We start from the raw sequence: 18,863 nt of genomic DNA, 5'->3' as shown, positions 1-18,863 counted from the left end.
CACTTTAGGTGGCTTCGAAGATTAAATGAAATAACTCATATAAATAAGAACAGACTCTAACATAGCATGTGTTCAGCAAATAGCAGCTATTATTGTTTTTGAAAATACAGCTTTCCAGATTCAGACATTCAAAAACAGCAGGAAAAAAGACTTTAACTCTGAAACTTCATTGTTCATCAATAATGGCCAACGAGAGATAGCATCTACATCATGGTCATTAAAATAGTGGAAAATTACGCATCTATTATTTCATCTGTAAAGGTCACACATAAGCAGTCCCTGTTAGGCTAAGTTAGGGTAGAGAGACTTTAGTAAACATGATAACAGACAAAAGAGATGTGTACAAAGACAGATGGCATAGCACCTCGCTATCTTTGGTGTTGGGTGAGACTTACAGTAGGTGGGACTCCTGATTTGGGTCTTGAAGGATGAATAAGAGCTCACTAGATAGAAGAAGAAAGGCATGCCTGGCCTCTGCTCTCAGTATTCCTGGCAAGAGGCCTGTGCTGACTCTGACAACCAGCACGGTCCTGGAGAGAATAACAGATATGTTCCAAACTTTAAGCAGACATGCCTGGCAGGCCCCAACTCACACTGCTAGAAATTGGATATCTCTGTGTTCCCTCTAAATCTGAACTGAAAACCCACAACTAGAGATGGTGTACTCAGAAGGTGGTCCTAAATCCAGAGAGATTTCAGTAAGTTAATGATATTGTATAAGAAATTAGGTCCACAACATTAATGAAGAATTTATTTTAATTGTAAAGAGAGAAAAAAGAACACAGGAACCCCACACGAAGTAAAGGAGGTAAGATAAAATATGAAAGCTATATCAGCAGAATGTACACAAAAAAAGTCAGAAAGGAAAAGGCATAACAACTAACCTGAATATAGAGAAAGGAATAATTTTGAGTTATTCTGTGAAAATGAATTCAGTACTAGGAATCAGAGATGCTCAAAATATGGGGCCTATATCCTCATTAGTGTTTTCCCTGTAGTTCACAGAGTATTTGCAGGGACTCTACTGGAAAAAATATGTCAAACACAGCAGCAATCGGGTGAATCCAAAATGCTACTTGTCCTATCCTGTGCTGCGAGAATTTTCCTGGCTCAGGAAAACTGCCTGGGACTAAAATGGGGAAAGAATATGGTGACTAATACTCAAGCCTTTGGTGTAGTAGAATAAAGGCAGGCCAGCCAGATTCCTCCAGCACTGATCTATAAAGAGTGCTGAGAGAAAGAACTGAAGGGTTAAAGAAGTACAGATTAGTGGCTGATAGATGGTCACGGGGATGGGGAGTATGGCATAGGGAATGCAGTTAGCATTAATGTAATGGGTATGTGGAAAGCCAGAGGAGAGAAAGAGCAATTAGGGGGATCGTTTTATAAACTATATAAATGTCTAACCAATGTACTATATGCTTGAAACTAAAGAGTGCTGAAACATCCTGGGAAGAGATCAGAAACACGGGACCAGATAACTCAGATTTCCACATACAACTCTTAACCTAACTAGCAAAAATTGATTGGTTCTATTCCCCTTAAAGTAAACAGAGTCTTCTAGAGAATTAAGGTGTCAGGTGTCCTAATACTGGGGTGAAACTTCACCCACGATGGGTAAACCAGTGCGCACATCACCACTTAATACACATTCTACTCAGTGTTTAGCTTGAATCTAATTAAGTCTTCAAATGTAACTTCCAGTTTACAGAAAATCTAACAGACAGAAGAGAAAGTTAAATCATGACATGAGGTGGCTGTCAGGCCAATTCAAGCCAGTGAAATGCAAAACAAGCCTCTACTAGATTTAAAGAGACTTAAGGGACACAACCCAAATGCAATATATAGTTCTAAAATTGACCAGCTCTAAAGGACATGTTGGAAGAAAGTGGGAAGTCTGAAATGAACTAGGTTTAGAATGATAAAAGTAACTGATAATTAATTTTAGGTGTAATATGGTATATTTAGGAGGTAGAAGATGTCCTTTTTCGCCTTGAGATGCATACTGAAATGTGGGTATAAGAGCATGTTATAATTTGCTTTATTACTTCTGCATAAATATATGGTTAAAAAAGAATTAGGTGTATGTGAACACACATATACCCACATATAGTTTAGAAAATCAATTTCTCATGAGGGGAAAGAACTGTTTAAAAAATAATCATTTGAAAGGTTTAGATTAGCCTGTCCCAGGTACCTCAACATCTTTAGCTCTAGCATGAGCAATGTGTCCCAAGAGCAGGTGGTTATGGTCGACACAGAGTATAAGACTGCATTCTAAGATGGTGGCTTTCACAGAATCACAGCTCTAACAGGGGCCTGGAGAAACTGTTGGGATAGATAGATTTTGGTCCTAAAGCAGTAGATGTGGCAGCACCCAATTCTCATAGTAAGTAATGGGTACCTGTTTAGTAACCCACAAATCTAAACTAAGGTAATGTCAGCAGACATGTGGTAGAGCCTTGTATCAGGAACACAACCACGGTAGCTAATAAAGGTGTCTACGGTGCAAAGTGAAATCTCTCAGAGGGTCTATACCGGGAGTAGAAGGCAAAACAGTTGACTAAGGGGGAGACCTAACCCTGGTAAGCACATAATTATTACACATTGGTGCCCTGATGCCCTAAATAGCAAGACTTCTCTGTAGCGAGAACAGATACAAGTGACAGGTAAAGAATGAAACAGGTGAAGAGGAGGAAGAGACATGATTTATGATAAAAGTAAAAAGACAGGGGTTAGAAATGATGAGAGACAGGGAATTAATTAATAAATATACCTTCATAATGGAAGATTTTTTCATTAGTAAGGGCCAGGAGTGGCATCACAATGGCAAAGTGAGAAGTAAAGAGGTGTTAAAGGAGAATCGGTGATGAGGGCAGAGGGGTAAACAAGGTGAGAGGAGAGGACATAATGAGCAGGAACAGGGAACGAGGAATAAAGCACAACAACAACATGGGGAGATAGATGAAATTGGAAATGGCAAAGGAAACAGAAGGACGGAGGGCGCAGGAAGTAAGAGAAAGACAGCTGGTCAAAGGTTGAGGGGGCAGAATTTGGAACAGACAAGAGCTGAATGCATCTTTTTCATCTTTGTGCTCACAGAAACATATAGTAGGAGGTCAGGAGCAAGGAAAAGAGGGAGGGAAGGAAAGAGGGAGGAAGAGGGGTGAAGGCAGGCAGGCAGTTAGATGGCAGATGAGAAAGACTAGGAACAGAAAGAATGATGTGAAGGTGTGGAAGAAGGAAAAAGAAAATAAGGAATGAAGAGAGCACACATTTCAGAGGCACATGAGGGGGTTACGTTAGATAAAGTGTGATTGACACAGTGCTCATGAACACTCTATGTCACAATCCAGAATTATGTAATTCAAATTTATTTTGAAAATACAAGAACTGTTTTGACCAGGCAACATTTCTGTGTCTGACCAGAATCATAACTTATCTTATACAAATGCCTGGAACTCGGGTAAAAGCTTGATTAGCTTTATAGAAAAACAAACAAACAAACAAAGCTGAATAGCTCTTGGATCTTCTATGCATTACTGAGTGATGCCAATCACCCTACTGGGATCCTTATTTTCCCCACAATCCTGCTCTCATCCAGAGGGACATTTCATAATATGAAATGGCCTGAGGCAGCTACATATTTTTTACCCATTCTTCTCTTTGCCCAGAACCAACATAAGAGATGAATGCTGGTTAACATAATTAATGTAGACAGAAATCTGGCTAAATACCACAAAAAAATCTCTTTTTCAGGCGCCTGATTATCTAGATTGCTGACTACATTGATTACATTAATCCAGTGATTGCCAAATCTCTACTTTCTTTTTGTTAGGTGGGATTTAATCTAGAGAACTCAAAGATCTCTCTAGGATGCAAATCTCTCTGAGGACACATGATTGACAGCTCGCAAAATAATTTTGGCATGCATACAAAATTAGACTCATATGCAATTTTCATGCAAAGGCAAACCTATCCATCAACATAATAGTGGCTCCCAGAAAGCAGTCAAGAAACTGGAAGCTGGAAACTAGGAAGTCTGATGTTTTAGAAGCAATAATCAAACATATTTGTTTGCAGTTCTTACTGTGTGTAGGTGTTTCCTAGCACATGAATAAGATTAGAAATTTGTATTAAAAATTATGATTACGAGATTTCATATCACAATGGAGTATGTGTTTGAGAATTGCTGGTTTACAATTTGGGGAAAGAGATGGATTAGTGAGAAAAAAAAAAATACTCCCTAACTCTTGATGCCAGTACCCTATGAGGTTGGAATAAGTTTAATATTGATACTTCCTAACTTTCAAGTTTGAATCAGATACTACATAAAAAGCACGGAACACAGAGTTACCTCTGCAGAGCACCTGCACATGAAAGTAGAGAAAGATCCAAAGGACCTCCTGGGTGAATACTTACTATTTGGTAGAGTCAGATAGCTGATATTCTCGTCGTCTATCATAGCATTCCTGGATTCCAGGATCATTCCATAAACTCTTTATTGCATCTACGTATGGATTCTCAAAAGCAGACACCTTCTCCACATCGACTTCTCGAACTAATTGTGCATGAGCCTATTAAAAAAACAACAAAAAAAACAATAACAGTTTTAATCTCCTTTCCATCACTTTGAAATGTGCCTTTGGTTTGCATGTTACATAGTACGCAATTGACGTCTTCCTTCATAGGCTGGCTTCCAAACTGGTTTATAATAAAGTAATGCCTCATTTTTTTTTTTTTTTTTTTTTTGAGGAAATGCAGTCTCATATCTTTCCCGGTAGAGTAAATCTTGAGGCTACTTAAAGATGACTAGAGGAAATCCGACTGTTCAGCTTTTTTGGGAACAAGGAATGTGACTTTTTTTTAGGGATTATCATACTCCTAATGAAATTAATATTATTAAATGAAAAAAGACAAGAATAATTATCACCTCTGTTTATACTTTATTATAATCAGATGCATAATATACATAGCCCATGGGTGTTATTTCTTAGCAGGAACTCAATCAGACTCCTCAACTACTCAGGACTAGTTTCTATAGTCTGTTTTTAAGATAAGGCATAAAACCACTAGAAAAACAGTTAATAGTAATAATGATTTAATTTGAACAACAGAAACCATTCTCACTCCATTCCACAGACCTCGACTTCTAAAATCTGTATTTTACAACTGCCTTATCAACATTATTAGATTGAGGGCCTTATTCAATTTTTTAACAAGGAAAAAGGACTTCATTATTTCATTATATAACATTAAGCAGGAAAGAGGTAAAGAGATTAAAAATTTTTTCAATAAGATATAAAAATGTTGTATGGTCATCCTCCCCGCTCCCCCAAATCAACCATAATATATACCACTGCTTAATATCTCCCATTAAAATAGGTTTCATGAATGTAATATATATACAAATTGTATATGCACATAAATATGCAAATAAACAAATATAATAACTAACCACCTTGGAAAGTAGAGGCAGATGGCTAATAATTTGTTCAAATAGTCTTGATTTTACATCGAAACACAAACTTTTGAACTAGGTTACTGAATGACTATCATGATCACATGATGACCTAATTATTCATTTCATAAGTTTTAAGCAGACTGAATTTTAGTAAATTTCATCCATGTTAGGCCCTGTCTGGTTCCCAACCTTTACCTTCCTTCTCTTCTCATAAGTGGCAGGGCTTTATGTCATTAGACTAATCTTGCCATTAATAAAATTCTAAGAAGCCCAACACACTAAGATTGAAGAAACCACCTTCCTTGCTAGTTCTGTTCTGATCTTAAAAATCTCGTCTAGGAACTGAGAAGCCCCAGCTTCACCCTGGACCCCAATCTTGGAAAACAGATCCCTGTAGTTGCTTTCTATACCTAAGTCCCTATCCAGACAACCTGCTTTGTAATTCCACCAACGATCTTGCTAACCTGGAGTCCTGTTCCCTAGTCTCACTCCAGGTAGGCCTACCTCAATCATAGTTTTTCGTGAGATTCACCCTTTGAAAATATCACTGGCTCCCCAGTGAATCCCCAGTGGTGTGTTCCACTTGGTTCCATAGCACCTGTTGTTCTGTGTTGATACCAAAAACTGCACTAGACTCATCTGCTCTGCCTTTGACCTGTTGAACTGGACCTCCCCCAAACACAAAACACTGGATGTCTGGGTCTCCTCCACCTTGTCCAGCAGGTATGTCAGCCATCAAGATTCAACCACTGCCTTTCTGCTCTTGATCACTAAACACGATCATGTTTCTAACTCTTTGTGTCCAGAGATGTGACAATGATGACCTTCAGTATAATCCTAAACTAGAGTACCCATGGGCACATCTGTATTAAAAGGTTCTCTGGAGGATTCTGTGGATCTTGGAGGGCACCTGAGGGAAGTAGTGGGGATATACTCTTAAAGATAGGGTTTTGAATCAGAGTCTGGTTCTTCTTATGACCTGGGTAAACTGCTTAAACCTTCCAAAGGTTATTCCTGGTGGGGAATACACTGCCCCACCAGCCTCACGTGACTCTGTATTGTGTTATAATGCTGTAGAATCAGTATTTCTCAAAAGGTGGTCCACTCACCAGCAGCATCACCTGGGAATTGGACAGAAATGCAAATGAACGAGGCTCAGCAATCTCTATTTTAAGAGGCCCTTGAGATGATTCTGATGTATGCAAAAGTTTCAGAACCATTGCACATTATAAAGCACCACACAGATGCATTGTGATCATAATTAATTGCCTGGCTGTCTACAGAATTGCTATGGGAAACTAAAGATAAGAGTCCCACTGAAGCAAGGGTCACTCCAAAGCACAAGTCATTAACAGATGTTCATAAGGGCTAGAAAACCATAAAAAAAGAGTAAAACAGGTTGGATACAGGCAAAAGCGAGTGATGGGAACTGTGTGGCACACCGAGAAACACGCTCACTAAACAAAGAGGGCAGCTGCTACTGAGCTCCAACCAATTGCTGCCATTGAGAATGCAGGCCCACTGTTGCCAGGTCTTCCAATTTTTCAATGGAAGCCAAAAATACAGATTTTTCTGTAAAATATCTCTAATTTTAAACCTTGGCAACCCTATAAAAGATAAAGTGTATCTGTACCTGAGTTTGATTGGGGGGCCATTCATTTGTAGCATTTATTCTTAAAGAGTCTTTTCCATTTGCTTCCCTAATAAGCTTGACCAGTAACACTATGTCCTGCTCAGGACCTAGAACATGGTGCTGGACACTGGTTAATATATGATAATAAATAAGTAGTTATCAGCACTTTTCTACACTGTTTTGACAAACTATTAAACTATCTACAGGCATAAATGATTGAACCCTTCTCTGAATTGGGCAACAGCTATGTAGTGACAAGGTTAACGTAGACAGTATTTAAAAAACAAATTTCATACTCACTACACTAAGCCAGTCATGTCATTTAGAGGAAGTTCTGTTTCTGTTTCTGTTTCTAGAGAAGTTAGCTTCTGCCAGAGAAAACAGTTTCAACATACCACATACTTTTCTCTATTATGGTTAAATGTTTATTGGACCCCATTGAGATGCTAAGTAATATAGCGATTAGGGCATTAGACATAGTTCCCGTGGGGGGTGGGGATGGGAGGACCGGTCCATACAAATGGCAGTCAACCAAAGCACAGGATAATATGCTCCAGTAGTAGGAATGAGAGGGACTTTGCACCCTTTCCATCCTTAATTTCAGTTAACTGTAAGGGTATTTAAATAAAGACAATATTCTCAATAGTGTATTATTGTAACTTTCCACTGAGAGCTTGCTCCTGTAAAAATGAAATGATTTTTATTCAGAAAATTGTAATTTCCTAATTGGGTCTATCTCTGCTTGCTTCTTCCTATGTCTGGAATGTCTTCCCTCTTCCTTTCTGTACCTTCTTTAGCTTTTGTTCTGGGACTCTATCATATGCCATCTCTTACAGGAAGTTATTCCTGATTTTCCTCCTCTCCTCAAAAAGGTGACCTTCTGTTCCTTTTGAACCATGGAACTTCTACATTTTGCATCATGTTAATTGTTACATCTCGACTTATCCCTCTTATAGACTATACATTGAATGCGGAGGCTGTAGCTTAATTGACTCTTATTATCTTTTGGGATCCAACCGGAGTGAATGTACAACAAATGTCTGTCTAATTTAAAGGCATTTAATAAATCATATAAATATAATGCCAAGTTCTACAAGTGATAGTTTCTTGAAGAAATCTTCCATCCATTACCAATTCTCACTGCGCTACATAATCCTTAATAGCACTTAACCCAGCAGCTGGTTTACATGTATTTGTGGTATTTGTTAATATCTTCCTCCCCAATAATAGATTAAGTTCAAAGACAAGCTCAACATTGCAGTATCATGGCCGAGCAGAGTGCCTGCCACCTGGTAGATGTTAAATAAATATTTGTTGAGTGACGAACGCAAGAAAGAGTGGAAATTATATTATACTGAAAATCAGGACATCTAACTTTTAGTCTCAGCTTTAACCCTAACACTAGCCATTAACCCTTAGAAGCAATTGGACCAAATTATTTGTCTAAGGTTTCATCTAGCCATAAACTATGAATGTAAATATATAATAAACACATCTACAATGGATACAGTTAAGACATGGTCTCTCTAGGAGCACATAATATCATTTATTGAAACAAGACTTCACTATTCCCAACAGTGCCTGAGAATACAGAGCAGATCACAGTTAAGTCTATACATGAGTAATGCTACATGTGGATTGAGCAAGTAGAACTTAGTACAGACAAAGGAGGTCAAACAAGGTGTCACAAAGAAGATGTGGTTTATCTAGCAGGTAGAGATGAAAATGTGTGATGCTTCCAACCAAAGAGAAAGAATAGATGAACAAAGGTTTGCTGGACAAAATAAACATGGCACTTTCTTTTAGATGGGAGGGAGGGGGAGTGGAGGGAGACAGTCTAGTGAGGAAGTTTCACACTATTAATTCAAGTTAACCTCCAGAGTGAAAGCTATAGTATAAAACATACCAGCTATCAACTATAACTCAGAAGTCAACCTCCAGCATCCATAAAAGTATAGAGCCCTCAAAAAACACGCAGATCACCACTTTGTCTTTACCCAGGTCAGAATTTCTAAGTCACTTTTACTGCCTCCTAAGCTTTGTTGTTTAATTCCATCCTTGCTCTTTTGGAAAATGACATTCAAATATAATCAGCTATATAATTTGCATTTATGTAAGAGTTTTCAACCGAAGTTCTCTAAGTTATTTAAAAGTATGACGGCAGTTTACAACATACACATAGAATTTTAAAACTGCCTATATAAATGCCTCCAATGGAAGTTTAATCTGCTCACCTTTTTTTTTGTAAATAATATTATGTATATAGAAAGGATGTTTCCTAATATGCTAGAGTAAGAAGATGAATGAGATCCTCTTCATGAATAGTAGTAAAAATTATAAGTATGTGAAAATAAACAATACTAATGAAAAAGACTGATGGAAAGAAGTCATTTCTAATACTATAAATAACAAGTCAATTACAACTGACTATCCTTTTTATTATGAACACTGTACATAGAAAATCTAAACAGATATGAGTTAATCATAAAAACAAAATGTAAAATATAATTCTATTTCTTTTTAAGTTACAACTGAGCACACTGGATAGAAATATTTAATGCTGAATGCTAGCTTTCAGAATTCTTAGCAAGCTGGTGGCAAGTCTCAGAGGAAACATTGTGAGAAATAAGTAGCTACTCAGGAACTCTGGCAGAATTCTAGGGAAAGACCACATGGAAACCACAAGATATGCCAATGTGGTAATAGCTTGTTTTCGTGATTCAGTGGTCATAAAATTCAGGTAAATCCTAAGATATGTTGAAATTTTCATGGTTACTTCAGCAAAGGGAAGGAAGAACTGAGTTCCCACCAAACTCGGTCTTACTCTGTCCACAGAAGGCCAAGCCTTCAGATGAAACAAAAAGGATCTTATAGTCACTTTGGAAGGATTTTCAAAAACTCATTAACACCTTGGGGTGGTTTTAGGCTGGAATGTTACACCTATTCCAGCTCCTGTACTCCAGAAGTTGAAAACCAAATAGTAATTCCCACATTTGTGGAAGCTCTTAGACACAAATATTCAACCCGTTAAATCTGTTCTGTTCAGAGAGATGCCCAACACACACGGAAAACCTCTAAGTTAGAAAAAGTCCCCGAAACACTGTCGGAGTCCGTTTTAATTCTGAACTGAGACTCATGTCATCTCTTTTTTCCCTTGGTGCTTATTTCCATTTTGGCATTTGACGCTAGAGAAAAAAAAAATCAAACAAACTGCAGACTCCTAAATAAACTGTGAAAAAAGAATCCTAGGCTTTTTGTTTTGTTCTCTGTTCAAAGGAAGTACAAGGGAAAAGAATGAACTCTGAGATCAGATTGCTATATTGTAATCCTACCTCCACACTGTACAAGCTGAGCTTGACCTTGGGCGAGCTATTTAACATCTGTGAAATGGGGTAATAACAGCACCTATTTTAGAGGGTTAAAGGACAGAATGCATGTACAGGAAAGCCTAAACACCTAACGCTACTAGTTATTTAAAAAGCAAAAGACAAGGAAAAATAGCAGAGAAAACAAACTGCAGTGTACACATCTACTAGCTTCTGTGGCCTTGGGCAAGTCACCCAAACCTTAATTGGCTCATATGTGAAATAACATTCTGGAGATCATACTGGGTACTGGATCTCTGGGTCCTCAAATTTGCGAGCACCCTTTAGTATAAAATTTCCTACAGAAAACTTGGATAAGAACTGTCCTTTCTTAGACCACTTCACCGTCTCTGCCTGCATCACAATTTGAACAGCTGACCTTCATTAAGGTACATTATAAACAGAGGGACAGTTGTTGATACATCTTTTTATGAGCATGACTGCATAAATGACACAGAACAGCAAAGTCACACTGAGCTGCTGCTAGCTGGGTTCAGGCGGCAAGTGATTCATTCCCACAGTACAGTCTCTCCGTGTTTATGATTTAACTCGTGGCTCAGCAAAATTACAAATTACTATGTGACGCAGCCTTTTGGAGTCTCTGGTGACGCTTATAAATCATTCGTGTAGACTCTTTCAGAGCTAGGGATTTACTGATTTTCCTTTGCTAAGCACCCATGTCCTTCTACATCCTGGTATATGAGGAGACCACTGAATCTCTTACTGAGAGATTCGGAGAGCCAGGAGAGAAGGGGAAGACTGAACAACAGCTTGAGATCAAACCAGGCTTCAATCATAACTGTCACATTCCAGCCCTGTGTCTTTATGCACATCATTCAAGCTTCCTGAACCTCAGCTTCCTCATCTATAACATGGGGCAAGCAATATATTGTAGGGATATTAGAAAATTAAAAGAGTTAATAGTAAAATGCCTAAAACAAGTATAATTACCTGAATTCTTGTGGTATCTCAAAATTACCATTAATAAATATGTCAATAACTTTTATCTACCATGTGTCAGGCAATGCACTAGACATTGATAAAGCAGAGAATTTATGTTAAATAAAATGTTCCAGATAACAAAATATTAGGTAAGAAAGTTTACTAAACTGTCACATATTATTCTACACTCATTAAGATTTTACAGATTTAGTATCCTATTATTAAATGAGTTCTTCCATCATTAGGTTTTATTTTTAATCTCTGTTATAGTATCTGCCATATAATAAATGACTATAAGGTATACTGTTTTCCCCCAAAATTTGCCAAAAGTATTTTTCTTCCTTTGGCTTTGCTTCACTGTGGGCTATATTTGTTTATTTTGACATCCAATGGATTCCTTCTTGGGTGAAGAAAATATTTCCTTTTATTTTTTTGTTTAATATAGTATTTTTCTTTTAAAGAACTCAACCTCTTTTTTAGTTATACCACTATAATTTTTTCCATGTAAAATATTCTATTTTGTTCTTTGCTTATCTTTTTCCTTCTTCATGTTTGTCTGCCATGTCATAATGATCAGTATCAATGACATGTATTTCAGATACCTGATGCAGAATGGCATAACATAAACTAAGCAATTCTGTTGACTAATGTAATTACATGGTTCCATTACAAAGAATTTTGCCCTCAGATGCGTAAAATCCTGGGATGCAATATAAAATTTTACACTATTTGAAATGTTACTTATTACCTTTATGATGATGATGGCGATATCATAGTATGGAAATATATATCTACATATCAATGTAGATATAATGAGTGTGTGTGTGTACACACACACACACACACACACACATATAATGAGTACTACAAAGTTTATTTTCAAAAAATTCATACAAACTCATAGTGATAAAGAAGAAATTAGAAGAGGGGACTCTTTTAAAAATATGCATATTCATTAATATTCAAAAAAATTAGGTATACTTTTACAGTTGCCATCAAAGAATATTTGAAGAACATTAGTTACTTGGGATTTTAATGGCTGCTTATTTGAAAAATGGGTTCTAAAGTCAAAATCAGATAAATGTGTAGAATGATGGTTATAAAAAGTCAAATAGATGTCTCTACTGCGGAACTCAGAACCTTTAACAAAGTAATGGTGTTAGCAACATATGAGCACAGGGTAGGGTTGAAGATATTATTGTATTTCTCAAACTTGTTTGTCCATGGCAGCTTTTCCCTCCTCAGATCAGTCATTGAACCTGGTCTTCTCATTGATCACATTTTGAAAAATTCTGACTAGAGACCGAGGCTCTCAAGAACTAACTGGGGGTTGATTTTACACAAACAAAACAATTAATTAACTGATGCTCCCCCAACTCTAGCATCCTAGGCAAATCTCAGCTTTATGGAATCATATCATCTTCCTTTTTGAGATTACATTTTGCATGTGGTTCGTTTCCTGGTATTATGTCTCAGAAAAACCTAATCATTTATCCCTTTGCAATGTCTGGGCTCCTACAATCTTATTAACCAGTGGAGCATGCTGTTGCTAGTTTGGGATTTTATTTTGTTTGATAACAGGAAAAATATATAAAAATGATTCCCTTGTTCAGCTTCATAGACTTTCAAACAAAGCTGGAAAAAAATAAAAATAATAAGCTTCTTAATGAAGAGTGGCCCAGATGTTCCCAGGAATTAGAGAGTCCTGTACTGCACAGGAAATAATCTTTCTGGGACATGCGATGTGAAACCTGACCACTGCGGCTTACAACATTGTGTTCAGGAGAACTGAAAGTGAAAGACTCACGGTGCCAGAACCTTGTGAAGAAAAGAAGCTTCTTAGTATACTTATTTAAATGTCTCTTGAATTCAGAGAGCAAGAAAAGATTCCAAAAGAAAGAATGTAAAAAGAAAGGACAGAAATGGTGCCGACTTGTCCTATGATGAAGAGTAATGAAATAATTAGACTCTGAGTAGCAAGAATGGAAGAAAAATAAGAAAACCTACATCTCACTAGGGATTGTTTTCTTCTGTTAAATTAAAAAAAATTTTTTTTTGGGGGGGGGTCAATTCGTTATATAATTTGTCACTTTGACAAAGGACCCAAATTTCAGGAAGATCGTGAAAAAGAATCAACTGTAAATTCCTTGGATCAAGGTTGAGAAACTTGTAAGTTTCTAGTGAGAATATGATACAGTTTATAGTCTACGCATGACACTTTTGAGTATGAACATGGTTACTAAAAAGTTAATATTATATATGTTTGAAATACTTATTCATTGACCAATAAATCATTTGTATTAATTGATATCATTAAAACATTCTCAAATATAAAATTCTTCAAAGTAAAATTTACACATATATATGTAGATTAAAGTAAAAAAAAATGAGCAGAATTTTTCTTAGTTCATTCATTTTATTTAGTCACATTCTTAGCCATATCTGTTCCTAATATTGTGTCCCTGACAGTTTTCAGAAGACTATATTTTTTTCAATATGGATATATTATATATTTAAGTATTTCATAAAAATGCCTGCAATATTCTTCAAAACTGCATTAACCATTTTAGGTTAATAAATTTGAAACTGTTAATATTTTCAACTGGATCTTTCTCTGTAGATCTTAATATTTTTAATTCAGAAATATCCTCTTTTAGGGACTGAAATATTTGTGAAGCCCAAAACAAATTCTGCATTTTTTCAAATGCAAATATGTAAATACTTCAGTTTGAATATTTTCATAGGAACTATTTTTATGTATCAGTCGATACTATTATTCTTTTACAAATACTTTTAGGAGATGAAACTCATGACTAGTAGATTATCATAGCTTGTTTAGACACAATTATGACTTATATGTGAGTCATAACTAAGTTCAAGTACATTTCTGCTCCATAGGCTTCTTAATTCAACAAGTGTTTTATCTATCATGTCACCATGCACCATCAAGAACTATATTTATATAACCACAAAACTTTTATTTAAAACATTTTTTAAAGTAGCAAAAGCATTTCTCACAGTATTCAAAATATGATGGATATTTCAGTTTTCCAGAATGAACTTTCAAAATTCTCCTTGATCCCATGAATTAAGGAGCAGGGGGAAATTAAAACAAGAATTATATATAAAGATTTTCTTCTGCTAAGGTATTTAAGAGATTAATACCTATTGCTTCATTTTTTTGTACATGTATAACAAAAGTTGAGATAAAAATGAGTTAAATTAACTCGGAAAGGAAAGTCAGTTGATCTAAATGAAAAGTTATGCTTCACAAAGTGGTATAAAAATACATTTAGTGGTAAAATATCATCTTTGGGCATAATCTGAAAATAACGGCTAACCTTTGATGTAGATGCTGGTAGTTTTTCAGATCTGTGTCCTTTCAATTGTGTGTGGTTGATGATATCACTAGGGCTACAATGGTGGATGCTAAATATTGACAAACCATTTTGTATAAGTTACACATTATCGTTAACTATTTTGAGATACAAAAATTCTGTATTTAATTTTTTGTTATATATGCATTTTCAGGGTTTTTTTTAAAAAAGCTTATTATGGCCCAAAAAGATTTATTGCAAAATTAAAGCATTATCAAACAATAAAATAAACCGTAAAAGATGTACACCAAACAATAAATGATAAAGCCACTGAAGCAAAAGCTTTCAGACCACCGTGGCAAGACTGCTCAGCTTTGCTTTTTCACATACACCTAACATAATCTCCCACTGATCCTGCTCAGTGATGGTCTGGTGTTTTAGTGGACCTCACAGTTACAGACAGACCAGAGCACAGCCTGACTGGGTAATAACTGCATACAGATGATAAAGACAGCAGCACCACATCCTCTCTACTACCTCAGAGGCTGAAAGGAGTTGACTGCCCCTCGTCATTCTTTTCCGAACTGACTCCATATTAGCAATGAGTTCCCACATGCTGACTTGAAAGGGAGATACAGTTGCACTGCATCTGGGAAGGATTTGGAAAAGAGTTGGAACATCTTTCGGATTTAACCAAGTGTTAAAGTGAGAAATCTGTTCAACGGCATGGGCAAAATCTGGAAATACAAAATGAAAGTCTATCAAATCCATCCCAGTTTTTTTTTTTTTTTTTTTTTTGGTGCAGCTATTAATGAGAATGCTTCATTAAAAAATGAAACACTGGAGCAAATGCTGAACTGGTGGGATGCTGGGGCAGAAGGTGTAAACTACAGGTGTCTTGGGCAAACCAGGACTTAGGATCAACCTATGTCTGGGGCAGAGTTAGACGAGGGGACTCGAGAAGCCTAGAAGTGAACTAATGGTCTACAGGCCTAGTTGGTCTAGTACAAACAAGTTTTATATAGGGGCCAAGTTTTTTAAAGAGGAATTCAAAAGGATAAGAGGCTGTAGCCAAGTAGGCTACCATCTGTCTCTTGCTATTGTCAATAATGATGGGAGAGAGCATAATTCTTCATGGAAGTGAAGATTCTATGTCCTGTAGTGCCAAAACTCACTTACTCACTCACTCATTCACTAGCTAACATCAAAAAATAGAACCTGGCTAGCTCCAAAATACCTGCCTGGCCCTAAAGTAATCTCATTTATGCACCCCACCTCCCATCCCCAACTTCTGTTCTTTGTGTGATAACGAGGTTTATGCACTCTTCATAAGAGGAACTGAGAATTGCATGGAATCTGATTCCCTCAGCTTCTTGGTCAGGATCCATTAAAATAATGCGTACTTGGGATCTTCCAATGTTTTCCCTTCTCCAGCACCCTAATTTATTCCCTAGAAATGTTGCATTGACTTTGAATGCTTGTGTTTTGAGTTCTAATGAAGTCTAACCAAGGGGACCAGGGAATGCGTTAAGCACCAATGGTTCTACATGTTCTGAGCTGTTAGGGCTCAAGACTATCTCAAGGTATAACACACAGTGGCTAAGGTCTTATGGCTCTGCAAACAATAAGTTTTAACCATACTCCTATCTACTTGCTTTTGGCCTCTCCAGTCTCAATTTCCTTAGCCCTAAATAGAGGTAATGATCACAGCATTGTTCTTAAAGCTTAAATGTAATACTATACATAAAACAGCAGAGTAACAAGGACACACTAGTAATTCAGTAAACAGAAGCAACTTTTAGTCTGTACTTCAGGTATGATCTTGGGGGAATGACAGTGAAATATCCTCACCCAGCCCTTTTCTTATATTTAGTGAACCTACTACCTGGGGGTTGCATTGCAACTTTTGGAAACCTATTCCAAAAATATAAAATAATTTCTATGATTCCTCCCCACATACAATATAGTACTATCAGTTTTATCTTAAGGAAATACTGTTTTAAACGCTTATATTATGGGTTACATACAATAATTATAGCGACCACTCATGATTATTTTACGGTTACAATGATTTTTCAACTAGAAGCATGTTGATTTTAAGTAACATATAAGTTTTTTGTTGCTCCACAGGATAGACCAAATCTCATTCTACTGCATTCATCTCAATGTTGTGTTTCAAAAGGTGCAATGACCGCGATCTGACTAAAACCTTTTCTAAGACACTCAAATAGATGCACGTGAAGGTTTTACTGGGATTGTATATATCCAGACATGCTCTTCCCTTTAAACTTTGATGAGCTTCTGTAATGGTGAAAATCTTTACTTCTTTAAAATGACTTTTTCTCCTCTTCTCCTTGATTCAAACTGGCTTTGAGCTCACTTGCTTCTTGTCTTTCCTTACCCTTATCCTTCTGCATACTGCAACACCACTCCTTTAATCATTAAGCCCTTAGGTCAGGATCAAATGGTATGAGGAACAAAGCCTCAGGTCTACTGACCCAGAAAAGAGTTTTGGTCAAACTAAAGACATCTTGCAGCTCCATTCCCCTGAAGGCAGAACAATCCTACCAGCACGCCTTTGAAACCAGACAGAATGACGCCATGACTGACATCAGGGCGTGATGCAGTGATCGACTATCTCCTACTCTAGCTGCAACCAATCAGTACAGCCCACCACTCCAACTCCTTTAGCTACCGTAACTAATGAGTTTTCCTCTATATAACCTACCCATCCGAGAGCCAGGTCTTTGAGCGCCAGCTCACCTGTGTCTCCGAGCTTGGTGCCATTTCTGTAAATAAACCTACTTTTTTTTTGGCTGCAAACTCCTGCCCCTGTCTTTTTTGGCTACTGATGTGTGCAGGCAAACGAACCCCTTGAGTTCAGTAATACTTCCATGAAAAACTAATGTGATTGGTGATATAGTATGGGTCATGAAATAAAAGCCAAATCCATCTCTGCATAACTCAAAGGACTAGGCAAATTGCATATTGCCTCTTTTATGTGTTCTTAGCTATATATCTATTTTTGAAAGTTTTCATATAAGTTCTAAATTTAGCTACTTCCTTTTTACTGTGCCATCTGAGCTACAGTCCATCTCTGATAGATAATATTCTGATCTCTACTCCAAGGAACATATATATAGAAACTGCCTCTTGGAAGGAAGATAACCTTTCACTAACCTCTGCTGTGCTTGTAGATAGTGCAAGATGACCCTTTCTTCCCATCTCAGTTTCTATGGGCACCATCTACATATATTTTAAAATTCTCTTTACTTGGTGGTAGGAAATATCAACCTTTCTAGATCTTTAACACATTTTATTAAAAAGATATCTTGCTAGAAGAATACAAGAGAAAGAAATTCATCTCTGTTCATCTAAAGCAGAAAATTGAACTGCGAGAAAATAAAAAGAAGGAGTGGTAAAGAGGGAGTTTGTGTACTAAAATGAAGTTAAAAACAATGGCACACATGGAGACAGAAATTCCTGAATCATTTATCTGGGTTAATTACACCATTCTATGAAAATGCTCTTCTATTTTCTACTCATTAACATCAGACATTAAAAGGATAAACAGAAATAACATTTTTTTTGGTATGAAGGGAAAACTTTAAACAATATATTCAAATTTTCAAGCAGAAACGACCTGAGTGGGTAGCCAGTAAATGTAGCCCAGGAGTTGTATATTTATTAAGAAAATCATCAGTCACAAAGAGCTGTTCCCCTAATTAGAAAGCTAACCTACAGGTCTGGTGAAGAAAGGGTATATACTGAGGCCTCAGTCTTCCGGGAATCCTATCCATCCTCCCATTTAAGCCTGTCCTAATATTCTTATCTTCTTGGGACATTTAGACTCTTTAAAAATATTCATTGGACACAGGTATAAATTACCTGGCATTGCTATTTAACTGCTCCATCTTTGTGGATACAGAATTCCTAACAATGCTATAAATTACTTTAAGGCAGGGACTATCTACTATTTCTTATACTCTAGCACAATGCTAAGGCTACTCAATAAATATTTCTACAATGGAACTGAATTGTCTTCCTCTCCAATATATCTGTCCAGAAATGCGATCTAACAAGACTAAGAAGGAATAATGACCAGCAGTGGATAGTGGAAGCAGTCCAGGAAGCTGGGAGGC

At 36.8% G+C, this 18,863-nt stretch overlaps 1 protein-coding gene across 1 annotated transcript in view; it reads right to left on the bottom strand.

Annotated features, from left to right (window-relative positions):
* GNAQ (G protein subunit alpha q) overlaps positions 1–18,863 on the bottom strand; it is a 268,792-nt gene that overhangs the window by 79,021 nt on the left and 170,908 nt on the right. The window contains exon 3 of the mRNA XM_016157640.2: positions 4,423–4,577. Within this exon, the coding sequence (XP_016013126.1) occupies positions 4,423–4,577 (155 nt within the window). The remainder of the gene's footprint in view (positions 1–4,422; positions 4,578–18,863) is intronic.

This window comes from Rousettus aegyptiacus, unplaced genomic scaffold (assembly GCF_014176215.1).
Source record: "Rousettus aegyptiacus isolate mRouAeg1 unplaced genomic scaffold, mRouAeg1.p scaffold_m13_p_3, whole genome shotgun sequence".
In the NCBI taxonomy this organism is placed as follows: Eukaryota; Metazoa; Chordata; class Mammalia; order Chiroptera; family Pteropodidae; genus Rousettus; species Rousettus aegyptiacus.
This window is presented reverse-complemented; position numbering and strand designations above follow the sequence as displayed.